The sequence below is a fragment of the Jatropha curcas genome, chromosome 4, assembly GCF_041381405.1.
Source record: "Jatropha curcas cultivar XTBG-Jc1 chromosome 4, XTBG_Jcur_1.0, whole genome shotgun sequence".
Classification (NCBI taxonomy): Eukaryota; Viridiplantae; Streptophyta; class Magnoliopsida; order Malpighiales; family Euphorbiaceae; genus Jatropha; species Jatropha curcas.
In genome coordinates this window covers 19,557,758-19,579,629 of record NC_143154.1, presented here as the reverse complement: position 1 = coordinate 19,579,629, position 21,872 = coordinate 19,557,758, and the positions used below count along the sequence as shown (strand labels likewise).

The 21,872-nt window shown below is 34.5% G+C and overlaps 3 protein-coding genes across 4 annotated transcripts; all 3 read right to left on the bottom strand.

The window, feature by feature from the left end:
* Nucleotides 1–49: 49 nt before the first annotated feature.
* Nucleotides 50–9,581, bottom strand: LOC119369158 (uncharacterized). Its single transcript, XM_089719965.1, has 2 exons — nt 9,338–9,581; nt 50–324 (listed from the first exon to the last, which is right to left on the bottom strand). The coding sequence occupies exons 1-2, from the start codon at nt 9,579–9,581 to the stop codon at nt 50–52; spliced, it is 519 nt and encodes a 172-aa protein (XP_089576091.1).
* Nucleotides 9,582–12,506: 2,925 nt separating this feature from the next.
* On the bottom strand, nt 12,507–13,822 carry LOC105638676 (F-box/kelch-repeat protein At3g23880). Its single transcript, XM_012222513.4, has one exon. The coding sequence runs from the start codon at nt 13,704–13,706 to the stop codon at nt 12,606–12,608; it is 1,101 nt and encodes a 366-aa protein (XP_012077903.1). The 5' UTR covers nt 13,707–13,822; the 3' UTR covers nt 12,507–12,605.
* A 2,446-nt stretch (nt 13,823–16,268) lies between these two features.
* LOC105638671 (peroxisomal and mitochondrial division factor 2) lies at nt 16,269–17,889 on the bottom strand. Of its 2 annotated transcripts, none has more exons than XM_012222505.4 (2): nt 17,734–17,889; nt 16,269–17,598 (listed from the first exon to the last, which is right to left on the bottom strand). In XM_012222505.4, exon 2 carries the CDS (start codon nt 17,570–17,572, stop codon nt 16,649–16,651), a length of 924 nt encoding a protein of 307 aa, XP_012077895.1. In that variant the 5' UTR covers nt 17,573–17,598; nt 17,734–17,889; the 3' UTR covers nt 16,269–16,648. The 2 variants fall into 2 exon arrangements, with proteins under 2 accessions (XP_012077895.1, XP_012077896.1); XM_012222506.4 differs by having other exon boundaries at nt 16,269–17,588; nt 17,734–17,888.
* Nucleotides 17,890–21,872: the final 3,983 nt, after the last annotated feature.

The window sequence follows — 21,872 nt, the reverse complement described above, 5'->3', positions numbered from 1 at the left end:
ATAAAAACCAACAAGGCACTCGAACACAAAGGAAAGGGTATAACATGCTTTATTCCATTATTGAGCCTTCAGGAGCATTAGGGGAAACAAGAGTTTTCATGTAAGTAGTCGCCAAAAACCAGTCTCCATCATTAGGTACTCTATACTGTTTTAAAGTCTGCTCTTCAGGATTATATAAAACTAATTCCCATCCATCAAGATTGAATAGAACATTACCATTCTTTGAAACCCATAATACCTCAAGCCAATATTTACATCCAGATAATGGGTCACTGCTAAATTTGAACAGTCTAGTCCAAGAAGCTCTGGTTCCATTTCCCTCCACTGTCCATGCCTCACAGTATAATGTATAAGTAGTAGCACATACACAGAGGCAACCTCCTAGAACCTTTAAATATATCCCCATTTTTTGGGGAATATAATCTGGCATTGGTGTCATCTCCATGAATTTCTCCTTTGCCAAATCAAATGAAACAATTACAGACTTTTTGTATGGATCATTACTTCACTTGGCCAATGCAAAACCTTGTGGTTAAGAGAAGTTGCTTCGCCCTGCAGTGAAACAATTGTAGGAGCTAACACTTGGATTGTTCTCCATGTGTTTCCTTTTAAGGACAAGACCTCCATTTCAACTTCCGCAAACCAGAATGAACTCCTCCTACTATCTTATAATCATCAAGGCGCGAATCATATCGGAATCAAAAAAAAGGTTATCATCTGGAAACGAAATCGTCGAAGGCAAATCCTTTGACTCTCCAGTAGATGAATTCCACACAATCATTTTAGAGTCAAAAGCAATACAAATCAAGCCATTACATGATTCCACAAATTGGACATCGCTGTCTGGAGTCAGCTCTCTCGTTCGAAGACTCAGCTCTCTTGTTACAATATCACCATCGGGATTATTACAGTATGCTTCGTGATCTATAGATCTCGGAGGAAGAGTGAAGAGAAAGAGCTTGTGGCGGTTGACATTGGTGTCCTGCTTTGCATGTTGAAGGTGGATTTTGGCAAATTGAGTTTTATTAGAGATCAAAGAGTGCCATGACTTGCATATGCATTTGATGTTGGATTTAATTTTCTATTGTGGGCTTAATATGTAAAATTAAATATGTACAGCAGTCCAATTGTAAAGTCAATTTTAAATGTGGTCTTGATTGTGAATAATTGACTATTGAGGTATCAACTAATTATAGATATTAAGTGTAGAGACCATTATATAATTCCTATTTCGTTAAAGGACCGAAATAGGAATTGTACTAACCCTACAGGTATATAAAGGTCGTGGTCCCCAGAGGAGTTGAATACGATTCAGTTTTACGTTCCTTTCGTATTGCTTCCGCTAAATCGATTCTTCAATTCTCTGGAAGGCTGCAAACCTAATTTTATACATCAAGATCGACGAACAACGATGTCAGGTACGCAACCTTTTCTTATTCAATCTATTTTGTTGAATCTAGTGGTTTGCACGATCTAGGTTATTATTGAATTATTTGAGATTAATTCTTACAAGTGGTATCAGAGCCTTGTGCATAATTGCTAGATTTTAGATTGGTTTTTCGTATTTTTTTTTTATTTATTTGTTTACCTTACTGTTTATACATTGAGGGTTTTGTTTAATAAAAAAAAAAAATGTATATATATATTTTTGTTCTCACTGTTCTTCGGATTCCCAAGAACAGGTAAGAGGTTTTGAACTAACGCCATTAACGATTAATTGTTCGTTTGGTATTTTTTTTTTTCTTTGCTGGCTGGATCTTGTTAAAAAAAAAAAAAAAAAAAAAAAAAAAAAAAAAAAAACCTCCATTGTTGGCGGCGGAAAGGGGCTGGAACCTGTTATTTTCCGTCCCTTATCGTTTTGTTTTTTAGGTTAGGGATGGAAAATAACAGTTAGGTCCCTGGAAAATTTCATATTAGATCCCTAATTTTATATTTTTTTCGTATTAGTCCCTTAATTTTTTGTAATTTCATATTGGTCCCTTAATTTTCTATAACTTCAGATTAGGTCCTTTAATTTTCTGTAACTTCAGATTAGGTCCCTAAATTTTCTGTAACTTCAGATTAGGTCCCTAAATTTTCTGTAATTTCAGATTAGGCCCTAAATTTTCTGTAATTTCAGATTAGGCTCTAAATTTTCTGTAACTCCAGATTAGGCTTTAATTTTCTGTTTTCTTTCGATTAGACCCTGAACTTTATTTATTCAAATATATTTAGTCCTATTTTATAATTTAGTCTCAAATTTAGTGACTTAAAGACTAGATTATAATTTTTTTTGGACTAAATAATTTTAGATTATTAAATATTTAGACAATCAATTCATTTAATTGCAATTGTTTTGTTTTAATTACAATTAAATGATTTAATTTGTCGACTTGAGATTAAATTTTGGAGTGATTAAGTTCCTATTGTGTTTGATATTTGTTAAAATAAATTGATTTGATCAATAAGTCACCAAAGTGACCTCTATTGCTTGAATTGATTTATTTTAGAATATTAGACAGGTGTATTAGAATTCGTTGCGGATAGTTAATCGGCCCAAAGGAAGGTTGCTATCTGGCTGAGTTTTGAATACATGTTTGGCAATAAATATGTGATAATTGTTTGATTATTTTCCATGACAATGATATATCGGCCCAAAGGAAGATTTATTATTTGTCAGGACTATGTTATCAATATTTGATTGCTGCATTGAGATACTAATTACAAGTTAATGTTTTACATCCAAAGATGAGAATATTAATGTTGTGTCTGTATCTTATTTCCATTTTTTAATCTCTACTTATGTGAATTGTTTCATTTGTGGATTGTGAGCTTATACTTATCTATTTGTTTATTTTCTCTGATGTCAGCTAACATGTCATTTAATCCTGATTGTGTCCCTAAACTTGAGGGATCAAATTTTGAGTCTTGGAAATCAGATATTATGATCTTTCTGGGCTGTATGGATTTGGATCTTGCATTCAGGATGGACGAACCTGCTCCTCTTACTGATACGAGCACTGATGTTCAAAGGGTTCAGTATGAGAAGTGGGAGCGTTCTAATCGCTTAGGTCTAATGATCATGCAGAAAGGAGTCCCAAAACATGTTCGAGACTCTGTCTCAGCTGAAAAGAACAATGCTCAAAACTATCTTGCCGAGCTGGAGAGGGCTTATGTCAAGAATGACAAAGCCGAAGTGGGAACACTTTTAGGAAAATTAACCTCCATGAAGTTTGCTGGCAATGGTGGTGTTCGGGAGCATATTCTTAGCATGTCTCAGATTGCAAAGAGACTGAAGGCGCTGGGTATGGCTTTACCAGATGACCTTTTAGTCCATATGGTTATGAATTCTCTTCCTTCTCAGTATGGACAAATTAGGACTTCCTATAATTGTCAGCCGAATAAATGGACTCTTAACGAGCTCATTTCTCATTGTGTTGATGAGGAGGAAAAGATGAATTCTAACAAAAGAGAGAGTGCTCATTTTGTTTCTTCAGCTGGGAAGGGCAAGAACAAGAAAAGAAAGAGGCCTTTTGCAAAGACTGTTGAAAAGGCTATTGAGAAACCTGCTGCTGCTACTGCTGTAGATCCAGTACAAAAGAAGCCTTATGTGCCAAAATGCTTCTTTTGTGGAAAGACGGATCACTTGAGAAAGGACTGTCCTAAATTTGCTATTTGGCTTGCAAAGAGGGGGCTGCCTCAACTACAGAAAGCCAACTGACGGTGAAAGATACGTCTATGTGGGAAATGGCGATCTGGTTGAAGTAGAGGCAATTGGACATTTTAGATTATGTTTAAGTACTGGCTATTTTTTGGATCTTATAGATACTTTTGTTATTCCCTCTTTTAGAAGGAATTTGATTTCTGTTTCCTTTTTGGACAAATCTGGTTTTCATTGTTCTTTTGGAGACAGTGTATTTACTTTATCTATGAATTCAAAAGTTTTGGGTACTGGTTGCTTGAATGAATGTGATAATCTATATATGTTAGACATTGATACTAGTTATCATGAATCCCTGCATGTTACTACAAGAGGTACCAAAAGAAAGTTGAATATTGATAACTCAGCTGTACTTTGGCATAGACGTTTGGGTCATTTATCCAAATCGAGAATTGAGCGTCTTGTTTCTGATGGTATCTTAGATACACTTGATTACACAGGTTTGGATTCTTGTATTGAGTGTATTAAAGGAAAACAGACTAAACAAAAGAGACTAGGTGCCATTCGGTCATCCAATGTTTTAGAACTGATTCATACAGATATTTGCGGTCCATTCCATATTGCAACTAGAAATGGCCAAAGATATTTTATATCATTCATTGATGACTATTCTCGTTATGGTTACTTATATCTCATTCATGAAAAATCTGAGTCTTTGGACGTGTTTAAATCTTATAAAGCCGAAGTTGAAAATCAACTAGGAAAGAAGATTAAATCTGTTCGATCTGACCGTGGTGGTGAATATTATGGTAAATATGACGGTTCAGGCGAACAACGTCCAGGACCTTTTGCGCTTTTCCTACAGGAATGTGGAATTGTCCCTCAATATACAATGCCTGGTACTCCCAGCATGAATGGTGTATCTGAGAGACGTAATAGGACTCTTATGGATATGGTAAGGAGTATGATTAGTCATTCTACTTTACCAGAGTCTCTGTGGGGTGAAGCGTTAAAGACAGCAGCTTATCTTCTCAATAGGATTCCATCTAAAGCAGTTGCTAAAACACCTTATGAACTTTGGACTGGACGTAAGCCTAGTCTAAAGCATCTTCATGTTTGGGGATGTCCAGCTGAAGCAAGGCCTTACAAGCCGAATGAAACAAAACTGGACTCCAAAACTATCAGCAGCTACTTTGTTGGATATTCTGAGCGGTCTAGGGGTTACAAGTTTTATAATCCTACTTCCAGAACTTTTTTTTGAAACGAGAATTGCAACATTTTTTGAGGATGTTGATTTTGGAGGGAGAAATAAAGAAAGAAACATTGTCTTTGAAGAGGAACCAAGTAAGGATGATTCGGTTCTCATTCCTTTTGTTGTTTCTGATAGCGTACAGACTCCAGTTGCTCCTGTCACTATTCAAGATCCAATTCAAGACAATGCTATTCTTCCTCAAGAACAAATTCAACAACCTCAAGAATTAGAGTCTGTTCAAATGCCTTTGAGGAGATCTACTAGGGAGAGAAGAAGTGCTATTCCAGATGATTATATAGTATTTCTTCAGGAACATGAGGATACTGTAGACATGATAGATGATGATCCAGTTAGTTTCTATCATGCCATGCAGAGTTCTGACTCTCATAAGTGGATTGAGGCAATGAACGAAGAGTATAAGTCTATGCAAGACAATCAAGTTTGGGATCTTGTTCAATTACCTGAAGGAAAGAAACCCATTGGTTGCAAATGGATATTTAAAACCAAAAGGGATTCTCAAGGTAATGTGGAAAGATATAAAGCACGTCTTGTAGCAAAAGGCTTTACTCAAAAGGAAGGGATTGACTATAAAGAAACCTTCTCTCCAGTTTCTTCGAAGGATTCTTTTAGGACAATCATGGCCTTAGTTGCAAATCTTGATCTTGAGCTTCATCAAATGGATGTTAAGACTGCGTTTCTCAATGGCGACATTGATGAAACAATATATATGGTGCAACCAGAAAGTTTTATAATTGGAGATCCAAAACATCTGGTATGCAAATTAAAGAAATCCATTTATGGACTCAAGCAAGCTTCTCGTCAATGGTACTTTAAATTCAACCAAGTAATTGTCTCGTTTGGCTTTGAGGCAAATACTGTTGAAAATTGTGTGTACCATAAGTTCAGTGGGAGTAGGTTTATCTTTTTGGTCTTATATGTGGATGACATACTTCTTGCTACTAATTGTAAAGTCTTGCTACATGAAACCAAAGTTTTTCTTTCAAAGCATTTTGAGATGAAAGATTTAGGTGAAGCTTCTTTTGTTTTAGGGATTCAGATACATCGAGACCATTCTCGAGGTATTCTTGGATTATCACAAAAGAGCTATATTGATAAAGTGCTCAAGAGATTTGGTATGCAGAATTCTAGACCATTGGATACCCCTATTGCAAAAGGTGATAAATTTAGTAATCAACAATGTCCAAAGAGTGAACTTGAAATTCAGGAAATGCAAAAGGTTCCTTATGCGTCAGCTGTAGGAAGTCTTATGTATGTTCAAGTTTGTACTCGTCCAGACATTTCTTTTATAGTTGGCATGTTAGGTAGATATCTCAGCAATCCAGGAATGGATCATTGGAAAGCAGCCAAAAGAGTCATGAGATATCTTCAGGGGACTAAGGGACATATGCTCACATATAGGAGATCAGATCAGCTTGAGATCATTGGGTATACTGATTCTGATTTCGCTGGATGCCAAGACAGTAGAAAATCCACATCTGGCTACGTTTTTCTATTGGCTGGCGGTGCTATTTCTTGGAAGAGTGTGAAACAAACTCTAGTAGCAACCTCCACCATGGAAGCTGAATTTGTAGCATCTTATGAGGCATCCAATCAAGCTATTTGGCTGAGAAACCTTGTCACTGGGCTGCGTGTAGTAGGTGGAATAGAAAGACCACTGAAGTTGTATTGTGACAGCAGGTCAGCCGTTTTATTCTCCAACAACAACAGGAGCTCTTCTCGATCAAAACACATTGAGATTAAGTTCTTGGCTGTGAAGGAGAGGGTACAGAGTGGACAGATATCCTTAGAGCATATTGGAACAAACTCTATGATTGCGGATCCGCTTACAAAGGCAGTGATACTGAAAGTTTTCCATGAGCACACCGCTCATATGGGTATCGTTTTGTTTGAGACTGTCTAGTTTTAGTGGGAGTTTGCTCTTTTTGCATACATTATGTTTTTGAATGCTCTATTTTATTTTGGATATGTTTTATTATGAAATTTTGTTGAGTACTCATTTTGGTTGATGGTTACACTCTGTATTATTATTATTGTTTTGCTTGATCTCACTTTTGTTGGTGACCAGTTGGAAACAGACATGATGATCACATTACATGTAGTTTTCATGCTACACTTCTATAATGAATCTATGTCATTTAGGGGTATTGGTAATGTAGTTGATGATGAACTTAGTCATGAGATCTATGGCGAATGTTTCTTCAGCTCTTTATCAATATAACTAATGGACGAGATTGTTTTTGGATACCTTGTATGACTGCGTTTGTTGAGCTCATTTTGGTGTATGTATTTTATTTAACATATGTTCGCCCAAGTGGGAGATTGTTGGATTTAATTTTCTATTGTGGGCTTAATATGTAAAATTAAATATGTACAGCAGTCCAATTGTAAAGTCAATTTTAAATGTGGTCTTGATTGTGAATAATTGACTATTGAGGTATCAACTAATTATAGATATTAAGTGTAGAGACCATTATATAATTCCTATTTCGTTAAAGGACCGAAATAGGAATTGTACTAACCCTACAGGTATATAAAGGTCGTGGTCCCCAGAGGAGTTGAATACGATTCAGTTTTACGTTCCTTTCGTATTGCTTCCGCTAAATCGATTCTTCAATTCTCTGGAAGGCTGCAAACCTAATTTTATACATCAAGATCGACGAACAACGATGTCAGGTACGCAACCTTTTCTTATTCAATCTATTTTGTTGAATCTAGTGGTTTGCACGATCTAGGTTATTATTGAATTATTTGAGATTAATTCTTACATTTGAACCGTAGAAGAAGCTTTACAGGTAATCTTGAGAGTATGTCTATGATTATTTCAAGAGGGATTTGTGGAGGAAGCCTGGCCATAGCTGCTATACTTTGATTTGCTTATCTTCTCTGCTATACATGATGATATATAACAGTAAGAAAACCTTTGCAATGGTAATGTACGCTAGCATTAGTTTAAGGTGTTTTCTAGAAATGAACTAGTGGAATCTGAGGAATGGTCAAATTAAGCTTGCAATTGAAAAAGTAATAAAAGAAGTCAAGTTTCCAGTAAAATTTGTCTTTTCCGTTTACAGTACTGGTCATATAAGCTTGTAATTGACAAGGATTAGTACAGTATAGGTAAAACTAATTGAATTGGTTTAATTCAATTTAATTTTTAAGTTTCAGTTTTAATAGAAAAAATCGAAATATTTTTATACTCAGTTGGATTCTTAGAACCAAAAAATAAATCTAAACTTGTCCAAACATAGTTAAAACTGAAACAAATTGAATAATGAACCAATTTGGTTCGGTTCAATTATCTGTTAAAAATAATTTTAATATAGCCTAGATCTTATAGTTCATAGAATTTGTTCAATAAGAATACACAATAAGCGAAAGCGTACCTTGATCCATAACAGCATATCTATGTTATGGATTACCTCGTTGCGGCAATTCAATTTTCACCGTAAAGTAGATCTATGTTTCTTCACCTTTTGTCCGTAAGTGCTCTCTTAATAGTCAAAGAATTATCAACAACACGGAAGTTTTTTTTTCACGCTCTCTCAAACAATTTATCACCGAATGTATTTGAAGTAGTAGTCATACTCTCTTAACCCACGTTGCTAATTTCCTTAATCTTTTATAAGGCAGACGAAGGGTAGTAAAACTCTAACTGGTGCTTATCCATTAAGCCCAATAATCATCATCTTGGTGTTTATCCATTAAGCCCAATAATCATCATCTTGGGCCACCTTAATTAGAACCAGCCCTTTGATCACATGACCACATATAGATTATTAAATAATCTAACATTCTCTACTCTAATAGGTTTCATACCATTTTGATCTTCAAAAATTTTGATTTATTTGGTTTGTATTAATGTGACTTGATTTAAATCAAACTGACTGAATGTCCGTTCTTAGTAATTAAGAGAATGTTTGGTTCAATTGATCCATGGAGTTGATAGTTGAATTGTATCCAACAACTAGACTAAAGGAGTATGAATGTTACAATATGATTTATGATTTCTAAGGCTCGACCTGAACTAGAACTTAAGTAGGCTTAAGATTTCCGAAGTTAGAGTCTTTGACTTGAATCTTTCCGGTAGAGTGTTGCCTCAGGTTTGAAATATACTCTCTTCTCATCCTTTTCTTCAACTTGAAACAAAATTATATATATACGGAAAAGATTTTTGGCTCATAATGATCCGAATCATAGGTGGTTTTATCCGGATCATTAATGGTTTTAGAAAGTCAATTATCAAAAATACCCTTGTCAAATAAAGTTGAATTTCAAATCAGTATATTTACTACTATATCCTTGTAAACAACATGAGAGTGCCATTGTAAAATGTATAGGCCTAGATTGTAATAAATGCAAGAGGAATAGTGGAAAACATACATTAAATGAAAAAACAAATAATGTTAACTAAATTTTGGACCCCTTACCTTTCGATTTCAGATTACCATTATGAACAGCAAACACAAATGCCTCAATATTAGGAGGCGGATCAGGAGTAGCAGAAACGCAAATAAGTCTATCAGATTCATATTCTAGAGTAGGAATAACAGAACCTGTCAGTAGTTGATCGCGCACAGAACTGAGATAAGACCGGAGACCTATTAGAGCCAAGACCATGAAGAACTTATTCCTCTGTTGTTTCTGTGTAGCATGACCATCAGAGTAAGGCATAACAGAATTAAACTCATCTCTCAACTTTCAACTTGTCCAAGATAGCTTGTTATATCCTGTTGATTTTACTGCATATTGACAATGGTAAAAATGATTTTGTATATATGTTGTATGTCATTTGTATACAATGGCTTGGCTTTAGTCCAAACTATACAATAAGTTTTACAAGATTGAAATAGAGAGACTAATTTAGGAGGCTAAATCATTAAAAAAACTCCAAATTTTGCGGGTAGATTTAATTGTACTCTAAATCCAGCTTTTTTTCTCCTAGTACCTTGAATTTAACTTTAATTACAATAGCACACTAATTTCAAATTGTATCAAATATTAATGAATAAAATATTATTTTTGTTGGACCCACATGGTCAGGTTAACCAAAAACCCATTGTTTAACGATACCCTAACTAATATTGGTTAGGAATTTTTTCAAAATTCATAAAAAAACCTAAGTAAAATAATAAATTTTAGTTAGTTATAAGCATAGAATAGTAATTTAGGTGTTTATTTTGTCATTTTTTAAGCATGAAATTTCAGTTAGGTTTATTGAAATTATATTTAAGTTAGATCTCTTATAAAAATAGGTTTTATTCATTAGGAACACAAATTTATTTTTAGATAATCATTACTTGTTGTCAATATTATATAAATAAATGAAAAGTATTTTATTTTTAAGATGAATATATTATTTTTTATTTTATTATTGGGTATAATTTGAAAATAATATTTTATTCATTAAATTGTCCAATTTAATGAATAAAAATAAAATATTATTTTTCATTTTAATATTGGGTACAGTTTGAAATTAGGATGCTATTGTAACTAAAGTTAACGTTCAGGGTATTAAGAGAAGAAAGTTGAATTAGGATACAATTAAAATTAGCCGCAAAATTTAGGATTTTTTTGAATGATTTAGCCAATTTAGGAGCAAGGGAATGCCATAAAAAACTGCATAATTGTGCATCAGTTTTGGACTAATTTGTTTTATCCATAGCAATAATATTAATGACATTTTTTCATTAAATAGTCATCATATCTTTGTCCTATCAGCCATAACTCTACTAAAGCAGACCAACACATAATTATTATCATTACTCCTGATTTGAGGGTAGTGATAGTAGGAGAATTTGAGAAAAGAGGTATAAAAAGACTTGGATTTGAAGATTCACCGTTCTCAAGCATATTGAAATTAAAGAAGCGGGAAATGACAATGTTGGACTTCTTGTGGTATGTGTTCCGATTAGAGGAGGGGAAATAGGCCTAAAGGTATTGTTTGTGTCTTGACAAAAAAAAAAGGACGGTCTTCCCAAGAGTGAGAAAGGGGTAGGAGTGATTGCCCGAAGATGATGGCTCTGCTGGTATTATGAGGTGTAAATGAGCTGAGCCAGCTCATAAACTGTTCAAGTTTGGCTTGAAAAATTCAAAAAAGTTCAGCTCAAATAGATCTCAAGCTCGAGCTCCAGCCAGTTTGCTTAGTAAAAGAGTCAAACTTGAGCTTAGTGATGTTCAGCTTGAAAGCTCGTCGAGTCTTGTCAAGCTTTTATATATACATATATAATATCTATTTTAGGCTTACTCGAGCCTCAAGCCTAAATTTTCAAGCTTGTCGAATTTCAAGTCGAGCTAAATCTATCAAACTAAACTTTAAACCTAATAGGTTTGAATTCGGCTCAGCTTATTTACACCCCTATATGGTATCTTAAATGGTCAGAAAGTTCACTGAAAAAAGTGCTCATGTTTCAGCCTATGAATCAGAGCCTAAAGCATTGTGGTGGCGCGTGGTGGCGGATGGCAAGGATTTCAACACTAGAATTTTGGGTCTAAGGTCACTGTGAACTGTTAGAGTGATCTAGATGGCGATGAGATTAAAGTCCAAGAAATAGGTGTGTTTACTTGGCAATGGTATTTATATAATGAGCCAGAAATAGGCTAAGAAAGAAGAAGATTCGGGAAAGAGAAATTAGGTCAGACCTTTTCTGGCTTTGATAGCATTTGAAACTAGAAAGAAAAGAAGGGTTTGTGTTTTAAGCTCAATCCTTGATTATTCCTTCAAGCTCTTGGGAATTAAACAATATGAAGAATGATACAAGAAATGAAAAGAAATAAAATATAATATCTTCATTATAGGCCTAATCTTAGTATCTAATTATAGTGTGAAACACAACAAATCATAACAGAACATAATCTGTATTTATTCTCTTGTTTCTCTCTCTCTTGCCCCCCCGCGCCCCCGCCCCCCCAAAAAAAAAAAGTCTCTCTCTATCCAATCTTACTATTTTTGGGCTAATGATCCACCATCCATTGGAACATCTTACTGTAACCCACTTTAGCGGCCTAGTAGAAACCAGACTTACAAGCTCGGTTTGTATTTACACCAAACACATACATTAAATTATTTTAGGCCAAGAGTATAAATTCAACCCTCTAATTTTCTTTAAAAACTATATAGCTCTAACTTTGCAAGGATCTATTGTATTCCTAAAATTAGGATTTTTTTGATAACATTGCACTTATTTCTACATTAATATTTATTTAATGTGTCGTTAGTATCACTATTAAATTAATAATTTTCATATTTTTTAACTATACAATAATCGATCTAAATTTACAAATTAGAGCGTTTAATAAAATGACTTTGTAAGTCAAAATATGGATTTTTACAAATTAAAGTATTTACTGAATTAAAATAGAAGTTAAAAGTCTTACAAATTTTTTTGCAAAAAATATAGTGATAAATTTATTATGCATTTGGCGAATATATTTTAATCAATTACTTACAATATGGAGCAAATACTCAACAAATCACTAGATTACCATTAGACTAATGCATAAGCAAACCACTATATTACAATAGACAAGCCAAGCATATGGTATAGACACAAGCTAGGAAATTTGCGCATAGTAAATTCATTTGCTTGCAATGTAAATAATAATAATAATAATAATAATAATAATAATAATAATAAAAATCAACAAGGCACTCGAACACAAATGAAATCCACCACAAAGGAAAGGGCGTGACATGCTTTATTCTATTATAGAGCCATCAGGAGCATTAGGGGAAACAAGAGTTTCCATGTAAGCAGTCGCCAAAAACCCGTCGTCCCCATCATTAGGTACTCTATACTGTTTTAAAGTCTGTTCTTTGGGATTATATAAAACTAATTCCCATCCATCAGTGTTTAACAGTATATTACCATTCTTTGAAACCCATAATATCTGAAGCGAACATTCAGTCCAAACGAATACTGTAGGATTTGAACAGTATTTGAACAGTCTAGTCCAAGAAGCCTTGGTGCCACTTCCCTCCACTATCCATGCCTCCCAATATACTGTGTCAATAGCGTATACATATAGACAATCTCCTAAAACCTTTATATATATCCTCGTATCTTTGGGAATATAATCTGGTACTGGTGTCATCTCCAGGAATTTATCCTCTGCCAAATCGACTGAAACAATTACAGACTTTTTGCATGGATCATTTACTTTACTTAGCCAATGCAAAACCCCGTTGTTCAGAGAAGTTGGTTCGAGCCGTGAAACAGTTGTAGGAGCTATTACTTGGATTGTTCTCCATGTGTTTCCTTTCAAGGAAAAGACCTCCATTTTAACTGCTTCAGCAGAACCAGAATGAACTCCTTTTACTATCTGATAATCATCAAGACGCGAATCATATCCGAATTCAAAGAAAACCATATCATTTGAAAATGAATTCGTCAAGGGCAAATCCTTTGACTGTCCAGTAGATGGATTCCACACAATTAGTTTAGAGTCAAAAACAATACAAATCAAGCCATCACAAGATTTCACAAATAGCAGGTCTGGAGTCAGCTCTCTTGGTGGAAGACTCAGCTCTCTTGTTACAATATCACCATCGGAATTATTACAGTATGCTTCGTGATCTATGGATATCGGAGGAAGAGTGAAGAGAAAGAGCTTGTGGCTGTTGACTTTGGTGTCTTGCTTTATACGTTGAAGATGGATTTTGGCAAATTGAGTATTATTAGAGAACAAAGAGTGCCATGACTTGCATACGCATTTGAACCGTAGAAGAGGCTTTACAGGTAGCCTTGAGAGTATGTCGATGATTATTTCAAGAGGGAGTTGTGGAGGAAGCCTGGCCATGGCTGCTGTACTTTGATTTGCCTATCTTCTCTGCTATACTTAATGATATATAATAATAAGAAAACCTTCGCAATGGTAACATACGCTAGCATTAGTTTAAGGTATTTTCTAGAAATGAAATAGTGGAATCTGTTGAATGGTCAAATCAAGCTTGCAATTGCAAATTGAAAAAGAAGAAGTCAAGTCTCCTTGAGCAGAACCAGTAAAACTTGTATTTTTCTATTACAATATTGGTCAATTTAGTGATGATACACAGTTAGCTAAAACTGATCCAATCAGTTTGATTGAGTTTGATTCAATTTTATTTTTAAGTTTCAGTTTTAATAGAAAAAAAAAGAAATATTTTTAGACTTAGTTCGATTTTAAAACCAAAAAATAAATCTGAACATGCCCAAGAATAGTAAAAAACTGGCATAAATTGAAACAAATGATCCAATTTGGTTTGGTTCAATTCTCTACTCTAATAGGTTTCACACCAATTTCATCTTTAAAAAATTTTGATTTTTTTGGTTTATATTAATCCAATTCGATTGAAATCAAAACGACTGAATATTCATTTTTAGTAATTAAGTGGGTTTTTGGTTCAATTAATTTATGCAGCTAATAATTGAGCTTTATCCAACAACTAGACTAAAGGAGTATGAATGTTAGGATCCGATCTCTAAGACTCAGCCTGAACTAGAATTTAAATAGGCTTAAGATTTCCGAAATTAGAGTCTTTGACTTGAATAACTTTCCGGTCGAGTGCTGCTAAGGTTTAAAATATACTGTATTTTCATCCTTTTCTTCAACTTGGAACAGAGTTAATGGCTTCAAAAAATATATATATATATAATTCTTATATTCACAATTTATAGAGATTCTTTTAGTCTGTAAGTACTTAATTACGTCTGGAAGTTGCTGCTTGACTTGATGTGATTAGGCGAATTGTTTTGGTGCCTTTACGGTGCAAAGTCACTGGAAAGTTAAATGAGGAGGACACAGATACTATTGTAGAGCTTGTCTATTTTGTAAGAACTGTTTGTATATAAACATTGGGATCATCTTATATTCGTTTTATCCATTAGGGCCAGTCAAATCCATTGGATGGCATCCCATCTACTGTCAAGGCAGCTTTGACTAGAGCATATAAAGGAGGAAACAAATTTAGGATTTACAAGCTGCAGACTTGGTGCCTGTTTGGAGCAAATTATTTTACGAGAAAAAAGAAAATGAGGGAGTAAAATATCAAGGAAAAGTTAAATTCCACTGTTTGGAACTGGCAATGAAAATAGACAAGGAATGAAAATTTTAGTAACTTTCCATTGAACTCCACCAGTTAATAAGCCTGATGATGCCACCATAAGATTATTTGCTTCCGATGGTAGAATTATTCTCAGCCGATGACTATTTATTACTTTGTTGATAACGTTCTTTGCGGAGTGCCATATTTTGATTGCATGTTTGGACATGTTGGTTTTATCTGATTTGATTTCATTTTTCCTCTTGATCTGTCGGAGGAAGCTCCTGATGGTGAGAAGCTGCAGTCTGAACGTAATAGTTAAAGTCAAAAGTTCAGCAATATTTTCTTGTCTATTTTCACTCCACATTAAAAAGACAATTGATGACCGCTAATATCTATAACAAATATTTTTACAGGGATCCAAGTTGAGATGGATACAAAGGTGCACTGAAAATTCAAGTTCTATGAACACGCCAACAAGCAGAAGAAAAGGTGGGTCCTCATCTGCAGGAGCAAAGCGAGAGAGATGAAAGATGAGAATAATTGTCGAGGAGCCCATGACCGGTTTAACAGTGTTAAGTAGGTTTCTGCTTTTTTAGGTTAGCTGGAGAAACCAATTGATGGATAACTAAGCATTTGTTCAAACCCACTTTTTCTATTGGGGAGAAGATTGTTAGTTCCATAGAGCATATAATTAGCTGATCCACTCAATGCTTTTGGTAGTTCCCTTCATTGGGAATCATGGTGACAGAATAGAAATTTAAGCCACATTTGAACAAAAAATATCTTCAAGGGAATGCAATCCCATTTTATAACCTGACACTGTCCAACATCGCTAGTAAGCTAGTAAGCGGAAGACATGCGTACAAACCAAAAGCGACGCAGTCCAGAGCTATATGACATCAATGGAATATAAAGAGCATCCAAAGTAATTCAGACTGTCCCACGACCACACAAGAATGTCGCTATGCAAATAAGCCCCTCATTAGAAACCAGAGTGCTATTATTCCATGAATGCTAGCTTTTCTTAGACATTATAAAATTACCAATTATAGATATAGATTGGCTAGGAAACGTAGCGACAAAAAAAAAAAAAGCTTCTTCCCAAATGAATTTTGCCATGTGCTTTCCCAACAGACCCTTCCAGTAAATTGAAACCAAGGAGCAAATGGCAAAACGATCTAGTCAATGTTTCAATGCTTCAATGTTGTAATATAACAAGCAATAGAATTTACTTACCCACTTCACACAAAAGAACACACAGATTTTAATAAAGAAAAGAAAATAGCAAGAGGCTTGCAAGGGCTCAACACGAAAAATACAGCATCTGAAAACAGGGATAAAAAAAAACAGAGTAACCCATAGTTTTCTATAAATGGAGATGCTAAAGGAATCGTTAAAAAACTGTGTTCAGTAGTACATAATAATTTAACTGAATTCAAGCTTGAAGGACAAACAAACAAATAACAATACCTATTAACAAGCAAATGTTGATGGTGCCTAAAAGGTGCACTAAAACGATATCATGTAATTCCTCTCTCTATAAGAAGCAAAACAATTAAGGAAAAATTTAAATTTAAAAAACAGGGCAGAATTAGTGTTAACCACAACCCTTAATAAGCTCAAAAGCAAGACCAAGCAAAATGAAATCCCAGCTCACAAAATTGAAATATATTCCCTTTTTTTCTGGGTACTGAATAAAATCCTGACCTCTGAATCACTACCGCCTAGCATAGCAAACATACGCCACAGCAGCTGCAGCAACAAGTGCTCCTGTGGAACCAACTGCAAGCATTGGCCACTGCTTATTCAGCCCTATGTACCCTTTATCTGTATTTTCAATTTGAATGCCATTAACAACCCCCACAGTCCGCTCCTTCAATCCACAAATGGCCTTTTCTGCTTCCACCGCCTCCTTCTTCAGCTCCTCCATCTTTCCTTCCATTTCCCTCACCTTCTCCTCGGAAGCCTGCAATTTTGCCTCCAATTGCTCCTTCTTTGCCACCTCATTCTCTAGCTCCAATAATCTATCCTTATACTGATAAATCTCTTTTTCTTTTTCAGTTAACTTCTCTCTCATCTCCTCGTCAATATTCAATCTCTTACCCCTTTCTTCAATTTCTCTCACTTCTAAAACCCCAATTTTTTTCTCCAATTCCTTCAATTTCTTCTCTATCTCCAATTTCTCTTTCTTTAGCTCTTCAATTTTTCCGTCCTTTTCCCCCAAAACCATTTTCAGTTTAGAAATCTCAGAATTAGCTTCCTCGATTTCACTAATTGCTGAAATCAAGTCGTGTTGGAGCCTAGAGACCTCTGTCTCGAGCTGTGCAGCTCTGTTAGCAATGGATTCCAACGCTCTCTTGCTTTCCTCCGATTGTTCTACCTCTCTCTCCATCACTCCGAGCCTCAGCTTCAACTGTGACTCCTCCGATCTCACTGATTCAACCTCCACCGTCAGTTGCTGAATCTGACCTTTGAGCTTTTCGTTCTCGTTGGCCATGGAGAGCTTCTCCTTCTCTAAGGCTTCGATCTTTTGCTTCATCTTGATTCCGTTCTCGCGTTCATCGGCATCGTAGAAGCTCTCTGCAGTCTGTTCATTGTTCTCCGGTGCGATGCCGTTGGCTATCGTGTTCTCATCCGCCATTGTTTAAGCCCTAAAACTGCAGAAACCTAGTTAACGAAAATAAAACAGGGGAATTAAAATAAATTAGATAATAAGAAAATGGAAGGTTCGTGTAGTTCCAAAACTACAGAATTCGTAGTGTGGTGTTTTCTCGGTAGCCAAACAAAGGCAGTAGGTTTTACCGTTGAAGAGCAAGTTGTGCAGAGAAAATGCTCGAAGATATTTTTCTGGGAAAGTGAGAATGGGTAAAGGGAGAGAAAAGCCTCCACCTTTCTTTTTGGAATACACAAGTGCCAAATTCGAGTCGACGTAGGGTTTTCTGTTTCCTCAAGATGAACGGCTGAGATATCTGTACATCGCACGTGCTTAAAGGTTTGGGATCCACCCATGATTCGCTCATATGAAGAGCACGGGTCTCCTTCCACGGAAATCAGTACCCTTTTTTTTTTTTTTTTTTTTGAATAATTGATTTAAAATACCTAAACTTTGTGTGTTTTAACGATTCTATCCTAAAATGAATTTAATCTAACCTCTGTACACCCTAATTTCAAAATTTTATTATAATTATACTCCAATTTAAAATTTTAAATTGAAAGATTAATAAAAAAAGTACAAGTGATGGACCCACACTTGACACAAAAGTTAACTTTAATCCAAGTCTAATCTATTAAAATGCTGTGTTTTAATAATATTGAGAATTACCTTTCATCATCTCTCTCTTCCCATGAATATCAACCAAAATCCCCAAACAAAACAAACAAATAAAATGGATTTCATCCTTGCATTTAATTTAGTGTTAAGGGCATGGTACGGGTTATCTCGTTATACGTCCCGCTATAGTGTCTCGTTTTGCATGCCAAGTGGACTGGGTCTTCTTATTGGGCCCACCAATCCATAGGCACATTAGTGGTTTAGTGCCATCTAAGCCCTAGGGATTAGGATTAATCCCTTCATTTCTCTTATAAATAGAAGATATTGATGAGAGAGAAAGGGGGAATGTTGAAGAGATCAAAAAAGAACTTTTTGGATTGTAAAAAAAACTCTTGACTTTTGAAAGGAAAACCAATCGATCAATAACTATAAAAGCGAAAAAGGATTTACATTATCAAATTCTAGGAGCCTAAACTCAGATTTGGGATAAGAGGATTGGATTTAAAGGGGTGCTTGAACTTTCAAACTTGATCTTGCTCATTTTCTTCAAGGAAGGTAATATCCGAACGCCTAACTTCACATTTCACTTCATTTCTTCCCTTTTTGTTTGGTAAAAATCAATTTTTAAGCATTTGGACGTGAGAGAGACCAAGGATCATCCAGGATATTTGTCTGCTAGTCGTGTCTGGTTATTCGTGGCATGCCGATGTACCTGACGCCACACACTGTATCATCCATTGCATGTCGTTTCTCAATGGACAACAATCCTTTTCTCTTGTTCTTACCCCGTTCCACATTTTCTAGTATGTGAAACTAGGTGCGCTATTACGTAAGGTGCACATCATCACTGAGGGTGCATGGGGTTTCTATTTAGAAATGTATTTTTTTGTGTTTTTTTTTTTGTAATTAAATATGTTAATGTTTATTTCATCGATTCCTTGATTCTGACATCGATACTTGGGTCTTAGATGATAGCTCAAAATCATTGGAATCACTTATATTAATAAAATTCATGGATTTTGATATGGATAGCCACAATCCTTCTTTCCTTCAAGGTTAGATTTTCAAAAGCTTGAGTTAGAATCCATGGATGCTTCTATATGAGTTTTTAATATTGTTATGATTTTTTAATTCAGTAGCCATTGTTATGATTATTGCTTTCTATTATGATTGCTATATGTGTTGTGGCTTGATGATGGATTGAAATAAGTTCATTGATGAACTCATTCATATTGTTGATTGATCAACACATGTTGATTTGTATATTATGTTTTGTTTAGACTTAAGAGTGAACGGCTCGGGTTTGGTTTTGGGGCTTTAATTGGATAGAACATAATTAGGACTGAAAAGGATGTAACTTTATTCTCCTCTCTCTTTCTTTGGATATTTTCAATTTTATGTTATGAGTGTATTATAATGCTTTATGGATACCATATTTTCTAATAAAATAACAATCAAAATGTTTTTACGCCCCAATCAAGTTAATTCAAACACTTTTAAATGAATGTGTGGACAACTAGTGGAGGCCATCTCATAGGCTGGCGAGCTCGGGTGCCTAACGCCTTTCCGAGATTGTATTCGATTTCGTACCCAGTTCCTAGTATGTGAATTAGGTTCCTATGATGAGGGATCTGATTCTTCGTGCTATGGCACGTTAGTACTCCCGCTTCTATGAAAGCCTCGACCACATTCAAATGGTTTGGTGGTACATTGCCTTTCTAAAATCAAGGGTTGAGGTTTGATTTATTTTTCGGTGCTCTATTACTAATGAGTCTCATGTAACTTCTTGATCGTTGTCTTCAGTCTAATGAATTCAATGGGGATCGGACCAAGAATCTCTAGTTTTGGATTCAAAAGAAGTTGATTCTTATTAGTTTTGCATTTTATATTATTAGCATTCATATCATTGTCTTTTCTTCTCATCTTTTCTACCCGACACTTTTTTGGTGATATTGAGGGATGGATCCTCTCGCTCTACTTAACTGTATGGATTCGCCACTAATATACATCAACCATAAGTCTCATACCCCAGGTATATCAAAACAGTTGGCACCATCCACTATTACCATTAGCTAAAACATGAAATTGAATGGGAGAAAACAATCAACCCTTGCTTATGGAACCTAAGCCTTATGAAGACCGACCAAAATCCATGTAATGGCCCCAGTTCCTGTCTTTAGGTTTACCATAATAATGTACTATTATGTTGCCAATTTGTGAATTCATGTTATATATGTGATTGCCGTCCGATAGGCAAATTTACAAGTGCACGAAATCGTAACAAATAATAAAAAGTGAGTAGAGTATCATTGCCACGAAAATTGTATATCAAATACCAAAATTGTATTCAAACCTACTATTATCTAAACGATAATAAGAAAAATAATTGTAAAATTAAAAGAAATAAAATAGAATATTAAAAAGAAATCAAATAAGATAATTTGTTAAAAAGAGATCAAGGATTAAAGGCTACTAGGGATTTTGACTTCACTTAATTCTATCAAATTTATTGTATTAGTTTGATAATCAATTTTAATTATTCAAAGAGGGAAAACAACCCAAAAATTGTTAACAAGCTCTTCCGATGTATTATTAGTTATTTTAACTCGATCTAATTACCTATCTTCCAATAGCACAATCAAACATGAATTAAATCATTAAGTTCTATGATTATTTATGAAGTCATAACTTAAGCTCATAATTTATGAAAACCCCCATGAGTCAAACCATATAGCTTCCGTATCAAGTTATTATTTCCATGTAATTTATTACCTTTTTCTTATCAAAACCCCTTCTCCCAATAATGATTAATGAAATAAATCAATCTATGGGAGAAACTCTTCTAGAAGCATTAAGTGCAATAATAAATTATATTATGAACAAAAAAAAAAAAACCAAATCTAATATTATAAATGAACATTAAAATTAAGATATATCAAATCCCTAATATAAGAGTTTAGTTCAACATAGTAAATAAATTAAACTCAAATAAACTTGTAAATATTCTCATAATCAACATGAATATTGAAAACAAAATAAGAATAGAGTTTAGAAATTAAAACTAGTCGACAATTGACTTGTAGCGCTTCCTTGAAACTTGATCTCCAACTTGATTGCTTGAAGTCTTGTAAATAGAAACGATGTAGAGAATAGAATATGGAATAATGAATGTGATATGAATGAATAGTCCCCCAATTGGTGTAGAGATTTCTCCTTATATAGACTTCTCAGGTCTTCTAACGTGTTGAGGAAGAAATAAAATTACAATAAGAAACAATTAAGTCTCATATTTCTCCAAATTAGGAGTCCATGTTGATAAATTCGGATGAAACTCGAATTAGGTAGTAGCTTTGTGGTCCCTATTCTTCCTTATTTGATATTTAGCAAATTCCTAATTAACACCCTACAAAAACCTTCCAAAATGAGATCAAAACAATGAAGGAAACAATAATCAACAATTAAATAAAAACATAGTACATAAAACTAAATAAAAACTAATTAAAATAATTAAAAACACTAAAAATCCTAATAAAACTATATTAAAAAATACTATAAACATGACACCTATTAAAATTCTCCAGACTTGAACCATTGCTTGTCCTCAAGCAATAAAATTAGAAATAAAAACAGAACAAAAACACAAACAAAACAAACTAACAAATCTAGCTTA